At 48.4% G+C, this 7,508-nt stretch overlaps 2 protein-coding genes across 2 annotated transcripts in view; both read left to right on the top strand.

The window, feature by feature from the left end:
* Window positions 1-1,208, top strand: part of tspan36 (tetraspanin 36) — an 8,456-nt gene extending 7,248 nt beyond the window's left edge. Inside the window, exon 7 of the mRNA XM_062454610.1 lies at window positions 5-1,208. Within this exon, the coding sequence (XP_062310594.1) occupies window positions 5-112 (108 nt within the window). The 3' untranslated portion in view covers window positions 113-1,208. The remainder of the gene's footprint in view (window positions 1-4) is intronic.
* Window positions 1,209-7,213: 6,005 nt separating this feature from the next.
* Window positions 7,214-7,508, top strand: part of mapk4 (mitogen-activated protein kinase 4) — a 9,168-nt gene continuing 8,873 nt past the window's right edge. Inside the window, 1 exon segment of the mRNA XM_062454945.1 lies at window positions 7,214-7,508. This exon segment is cut by the window's right edge and continues 1,088 nt beyond it. The gene's annotated coding sequence lies outside the window, so the exon portion shown is untranslated.

Here is a 7,508-nt window from a genome sequence, read left to right as displayed (position 1 = left end):
AGAGAGTCTAACCTGTGTCTCTGTTCTGTTCCAGTTCTTCGGGATGCTCAGCGTGTGTGTCATCAACTGCAAGTCTGGAAGGAGGAGTGGCTACCAGCCCCTCTACGCCTGATCTCACCCTCACCCCTGTCCCCCTCACCCCCGCTCCTGACTTCGGACGCCAAAGTTAAAATGTTGAAGGAAGCTCCAGAGGTCTATCTCCATGCTCCAGACCTTCTCCTCCTTCTCCTCTTCGACCTCCTCCCCCTTCTCCTCCTCCCCCTCCTCCTTCTCCTCTTCGACTTCCTCCTTCTCCTCTTCGACTTCCTCCTCCTCCCCCTCCTTCTCCTCCTCCCCCTTCTCTCCTCCTTCTCAATCTATCCTTCCCATCCTCTTTCCTCCTTTCATTTCCTAAAGCAACTGACACGCAGTACAACATTTGAAGCATTCAGATATGCTTTTATACATTTAAACACAGTGCAGTTTTACACACGTCTACACATGCCTTCACCCTCCACCTCCACCCTCACCTCCATCACCCTCCACCTCCCCCACCCTCTCCTTCACCCCAAACCAGCCTACATAGTCATGGATGGTTGGTCTTTGAGGTTTGAACATGTGATACCTGCCAGAACAGGGTTAAATGAGTGACTTGATCCCCCGGGATGATTTTAAGGTAGCTACTGCCATAACTGACTTCATTGTCTGGATACCTTTCGAGGCCATTTTAACAGAAGATAGATTTGTAGAAGTGATGTGGTTGCTAACATCCAGGTTTGAGAAACCACTACACTGACTTTTATATGAAATGCTTTGCTTTTGGGTTTCAAAAATTAACGGTTCTGGGATTGTTTTTCATATTTAGTGTTATGAGTTGAATATTCAGGATGTACAGGATGAGTTGCATGTTTTAGACTTACAGGAAACAGTGAAATGTGAAACGTGCAGTTAGACACCCGTGATGGTGTGGTGATTCAGTACCATCACTTGAGACACGACCACAGATTTATAAGAATTTAGATTGATCGATTCACGCCTTTTATTTGTAAACGTTGCTTAGAAAGGCCTGTGTTCATAGGGTGTGTTCAGTGTTTGTTTTGCCAGTTAAACATTTGCTCTGAAAGAATTGGAATTTAATCCCAGTAGCGAATACCCTGCACTGTAGTTTGACTTCGATGTGTATATTTTATTTCTCATGTAATAAAAACTAACAAAACAATCATTTACAACGAAGTGTCCGGTTTGATTGTCAGTAATGTTTGGTATCTGAGGTGGAAAAAAGCCCTACTTATACACACTTTTGAATGTATGTTTTGGGGAACATATTATTTACTGAAAGATAGTGATGAATAATCTTTTGAATCATAGGTTTAGAGGCGTGTCAGCCGTATAAAAATAAATGTCCTATTCACAGATTTCCGAGGTGAATAATTCTGAGAAACGGTAGGCGTAGAGACCTTGAGGTTATCTATCTAACTCCCCTATAACCATGGCGATAAGATTTGTGAGCAACTGCGCACGGGTTAAAATACGCCCACGCACAGATGTAGAAATGACATTCCTCGCGCCGTTCCGTTTTCTCATGAATGTATAACAACCGTACGTATGTACAATCGTTTATACACCTACGTTTAAAGGGTCCTCTCATTTACTTTGGTTGAATTTAGCATTTTTTACGACGCAAGTGGATGTGCAACTCGCTGGCTTAATGAATACTGGAAGGTTAAACATTTGTTAAGCAACTGCAGACCATTCCTAGGGGATTGTGGATTATCCCGAATATAACTTTTTTTTTTCACATCATCTGACGGTTCTTTATAAAGAAACCCGCAAGGCGGCTTGTGCTTATTTTGGGTGTAGTTTACATAGGTGGCCACCAGGTCGCGCTGTTTCAAGTTTATGAGGCAGAATCCATTGGGAACACGCACAGACATAATTGTATTCAACATGCACCCTCCTGCTCCAGTTACTGCTGACATTTAGACACAGAACTGTCCTTTTCAGCAAGTGACGTTTAAGGGCAGACAACGAGATAACCTTGTCATTCCTCTATCTACCTTCCCCTCTGTGTTGTGTGCAGTCCTGCTGTTTAAGACCTTGGACTGTGCAATTCTCGTGCAGTTTTATCCTCTTACACAGAGCTGAGTCGGGTGGTGTAATGGAGGGGAAACTTCAGGCTGCCTGCTTACTTATTTATCCTCTCCACACACACACATACACACACACACACACACGCACACACACACACACACACACACACACACACACACACACACACACACACACACACACACACACACACACACACACTGGGCAGTAACCTGAGATTCAGGATGTTACTGCCTGTGTACCACTGTGCAGATGGAGGGCAGCCAGATATACTGCCCCTCCTAGGACTCTCTCTTCTCTCTCTCATCTCTCTCCTTCTCTGTCTCATCTCTCTCCTCTCTCTCTCCTTCTCTGTCTCATCTCTCTCCTCTCTCTCTCTCCTCTCTCTCCTCTCTCTCTCCTCTCTCCTTCTCTGTCTCATCTCTCTCCTCTCTCTCTCTCCTCTCTCTCCTTCTCTCTCTCATATCTCTCTCCTACCCTACATCCCTCCCTCTCATCTCCTTTCCTGTCATCTCTCTCCCACCCTACATCCGTCTCTCTCATCTCTCTCTCACGCTCTCTATCCCTCTGGCCAGGACTAGAGACAATGATGGCAGGAGGGTTGGGGGGGCAGGGGGCCCGGACAGGAGGTGGGGGGGAGCAGGGGGCAGGACAGGAGGTGGGGGGGGAGCAGGGGGGCAGGAGGGGGCAGGAGGGGGCAGGACAGGAGGTGGGGGGGAGAGCAAGGGGGCAGGAGGGGGCAGGAGGGGGCAGGACAGGAGGTGGGGGGGAGAGCAAGGGGGCAGGAGGGGGCAGGAGGGGGCAGGAGGGGGCAGGACAGGAGGTGGGGGGGAGAGCAGAGGGGGCAGGAGGGGGCAGGCAGGTCTATATAACTGGAGGTTGTGGAGGACAGGAACGGCTGCTCCTGACAACCTCTAATCCATGTCTGTCTGGAAACAGCCCCCCCCTCTCTCTCCCTCTCTCTCTCTCTCTCTCTCTCTCTCTCTCTCTCTCTCTCTCTCGCGCGCTCTCCCTCTCTCTCTATCTCTCTCTCTCTCTCTCCCTCTCTCTTTCCACTGGTCTGATGCTATCTCATTTAATTAGAGGGAAGTGAAAGACAGACAGACAGATAGACAGACAGAGACAACCGTGGATGACCAACACACTTTTTTAGCGATAAAAAAATTGATTATTCTTTGGTTTGGACTTGTGAAAGACGGTGAATCAGTAGGATATGAAGTTGTCCACCCACAGCTCTACTGTCACAAAGAGACATGTTAAAGTGCTTCATTAGCAGACAGATCCTGAGGGGGAGGAAGAGAGAGAGAGTCAGAGAGACAGAGAGACAGAGAGACAGAGAGAGAGAGAGAGTTAGAGGGGGAGGGGAGAGTGAGAGGAGAGAGAGGGGGAGAACAAACAGGCGACAGGACGTCAAAGCAAATGAACACGTAAACTATCTGCTTCAATTACATAGTCGACTGGGTAGAGCTCGGTGGTTGGAGAATTTGACTGCAGATCATAAGGTCGCAGGTTCAAATCTCCCCTGGACTGTCTGTTTTGGATACAAGCGTCAGCTGAACAAACATATGGCATTATGACAGCCCTCAGAATGCACAGATGAAAGATAGGAGATCCACGGGAGCTCTCTCTACAGAGACAGGATCGGCTCTGCGCAGAGAGAGAGCATGTTTGTCTGGTAAGGATCATTCAGGTGCAGAAGGTTAGATATTCTGTTTGTGTCGTTATCTGGGGACGACTGTACAGAGGCAGGACAGACACTCTTTTACATTCAAGTGTTATTTATTTACGTTTTTATCCAAGGCACAAACAAAAAGTGTAAACAAGCACAGCTGAAGATCTTGTGAGTATCTGCAGTATTTTGGTGGGATACACGTGGGATACACTTACAATATATCCATGTACTCGTTATATATAATCATACATTACACACAAAGTCCATGTAGCAGGTTGCTACACCCAATAGGTTATTCTGTCCTATATGTTGCACATTAACAGCTACAGCAGGTCTAACCCTTGTGCAGGACCTCTCTGTGGACAGCACCATTAGGCCTGAGCTGGGAAGGCAGTTCATGGAGTTTAACTGTGTCATAACCCCTCCCTCCCTCCCTCAAGCAACGCTGTGAGAGGAGGGAGCCTCTTCCTCCCCCTCCAGCTCCCTCTCTTCCTCCCCCTCCAGCTCCCTCTCTTCCTCCCCCTCCAGTTCCCTCTCTTCCTCCCCCTCCAGCTCCCTCTCTTCCTCCCCCTCCAGCTCCCTCTCTTCCTCCCCCTCCAGCTCCCTCTCTTCCTCCCCCTCCAGCTCCCTCTCTTCCTCCCCCTCCTCCACTTTCTCCTTTTCCTCCTCCTGTTCCTCCTTCTCCTTTTCCTCCACCTCCTCCCTGTGCTAATCTTCTCCCTGGGCTCCCGAGGACTCACACAGGCATCTGCTCAGGGGTTCATCTCACCCCCTCCCTGTGTGTGTGTGTAAGTGTGTTTAGGTGTGTGTGTGTGTGTGTGTGACCTCTTTGTCCCAGGTAAGCTAGGCAGGGCCAATCTCTCTGCACTCTGAGCCCTGTCTATCTTGTAGTGTGTAAACAAGACGGTGCAGAGACACCTTGTCCAGAAGACGTTCTGTCAGTTTCATAACAAAGGTTGTTGGTTCGATCCTCACCTTTGGAGGAGATAGGTCACGGGTCTCTGGATTCAGAATATATTACTCTAATTATAATTAGGCTAATATAAGTATATGGCCATAGCGGAGTCATGGTTAAGGTTATACGCTGAGAAACTGCGGGGGTTTTGTGAAACGTATTATTCCCGAGATCTAGACGTCTCTACGGAGATGAAGAGGTTTAACGTTTGTGAGGAAGCGCTCGAGCACTGCAGCAGGTGTTCCGTTAATAGTCCGACTGACAACAGAGAACGTGACGTCAGGTTCGGGGGAGCCGTGGAGTTTGTGTTGGGAAAGAGCTTCTTATCGTGTGCACAGTCCATGAAGTCGACTGAGCGGCGAGAGGAGGGAGAGAAAAAGAGAGAGAGTGCCCAGGGACACTTAACCACTCTTGCTGCAGCGTTTGACAGTGTGTAAGGACTGGATGTTTCAAACTGGGAGAGTGATCGGAAACGGTGATAGCTAATTCCTAGAAATAAATTCTTTACGCGCTTAGCTGCGGAACGACCGGCTGTATAGGCTACCATAACGGCTACACCATTGCGATCTCGCACGAATCGCCCCCGTGTGTTTATCCCCTCTCTGTTTTATCAGCGAGAATGAACTGATAAGATGTTGTACTTTGTTTTAAACTGACGAAATCAACTGTAGTGTGACACATTTTCCGAACCGTCCCTTCGTCTCTCCTGGTTTTCTACCGCTTCTCGGTTGTTCGCCGCGGCAACATATGCTATGGTGAGTGTCCCTCGGTGAATGTTGTGATATCTTTGCTGCTGCCTTTGTAGTTTTTTCGGTATTGTCCTCAATAGCTGCCGATCACAGAGAGATTAAAAGATAACATCAAAAGCGGCCAAGTAGCCCATACTCGTCTGTTCGCCTTCTAAAGCTTGATTCTTTTTTCTATGAGGGTTAAACAGGGACATTTTTGGGAAATAGCCGAAAGGCTAACATTGTTATCTTCCTATCACGGTCCTCTCAATGTCTCTTCCTAGCGGTTGAAGCTGTTGTCACACAAAGGCATCCAGTCCTTGATGTTCCGGTCCCTCTGAGGAATGGCAAGCCTATTACGTACGTGATTAATAACTGGAGGAGAGGAGAACTGCTAACTCAAGCGTTATTCATTTTCTTTTGTAGGCTATCTTTTACAATGTTGTGCGTTAATCTAACCTCTTAATTGTAATTGTAATTAGACTTATATGTTGGCAACAGTGTTAGTGTTAGTGCTACTCATTAAGTGAAATACGCCTCGTGTGTGGATTTTTAATGAATTTCCGAGTGTCTTATTACATAACCTCTGGAATATGGAAATAAAGGCTCTAGCGCGCACAAGCGCCATATCCAGCGCTATATACTACATTATTTATAAAGTTAGCCCAGAGCAGTCACCGCCACTCGGGTGTCAACACTGTCCTCTCACTTTTCCTCCAAGGAGAATAAACGGTCGCTTCAGAAATGTGGTTTATAGTGAAAACGCGTTCATGCGCAAATGGCGTCTCACTTGTGATGATATCTTTGTTGTATCTTTGCAGATACAATGTTATCTTTGTTGTGGTTAGCAGACGCCCTTTGAGTCCTGATCTCTCTCCCCCTCTCTCTCTCACTCTCCGATCACCTGCAGCATGGCACTCTCATGGAAGTATTTAGGTTCAACAGTTGTTTGTTAAACGAATAGTCTATTATGTTTTACAATAGTTTAATTCCACCGGAAAAAATATCACCGAGTGTGCATATGGTTCACGAAATGCTACAGTAATGTTACATGTCAGACTCGGTTCTGGCAATTAATGTCACGTTATGTCATGTTTTGTTCTAAGTGTTTTTCTTGTCCCATCAGCGGCTCGTGCAGGAGTGAAGCTGGCCAATAGCAGCGTCCGGCAGCGTCAAGGGGGCGTGGTCACTAGCTCTCATTCAGCGAAGAGGAGGCAGATAGATTACCGAGGGATTACGCACACACACACACACACACACACACACACACACACACACACACACACACACACACACACACACACACACACACACACTAACACACACACACTCATTAACTCAGTGCCTGGATTGAGCATGCTGAAGACCATACTGCAGCTTTGGACAGAATGAGCTGAAGACTGTCTGACTGTCCGACTGACTGTCCGACTGACTGTCCGACTGACTGTCCGACTGACTGTCCGACTGACTGTCCGACTGACCGTCTGACTGTCCGACTGACTGTCCGACTGTCCGACTGACTGTCCGACTGTCCGACTGACTGTCTGACTGTCTGACTGTCTGACTGTCCGACTGTCCGACTGTCCGACTGTCTGACTGTCCGACTGACTGTCTGACTGTCTGACTGACTGTCCGACTGTCCGACTGACTGTCCGACTGTCCGACTGACTGTCTGACTGTCCGTCTGACTGTCTGACTGTCTGACTGTCTGACTGTCCGACTGACTGTCTGACTGTCTAAAGAATATCTGTGAATGTAACCCCCCCCCCCCCCACACACACACACACACACACACCCTCCCTCCCACAGTGTGCTCTGATTGGCCAAAGGGGATTAAAGAGAGCCCCTGATCTGAGAGGAGCAGAGAGAGGGAGAGAGAGAGGGAGAGAGAGAGGGAGAGAGAGAGGGAGAGAGAGAGTGTCTGCCGCTGTCCCATGGTGCATCGGGGCACATGGCGGGGACGGGGGCCGTAGGAGCGTTCCCGTGGAAACGGTTGCCCCGCGCCCAGGTCGTGGTCTCTGTACATCGCAGGGTCTGTCTGGTGTCGCCTGGAGACCCAAAGTCT

The sequence above is a fragment of the Osmerus eperlanus genome, chromosome 28 (assembly GCF_963692335.1).
Source record: "Osmerus eperlanus chromosome 28, fOsmEpe2.1, whole genome shotgun sequence".
Taxonomy (NCBI): domain Eukaryota; kingdom Metazoa; phylum Chordata; class Actinopteri; order Osmeriformes; family Osmeridae; genus Osmerus; species Osmerus eperlanus.
The sequence above is the reverse complement of the archived record's forward strand: the minus strand, read 5'-3'. Positions and strand labels throughout refer to the sequence as shown.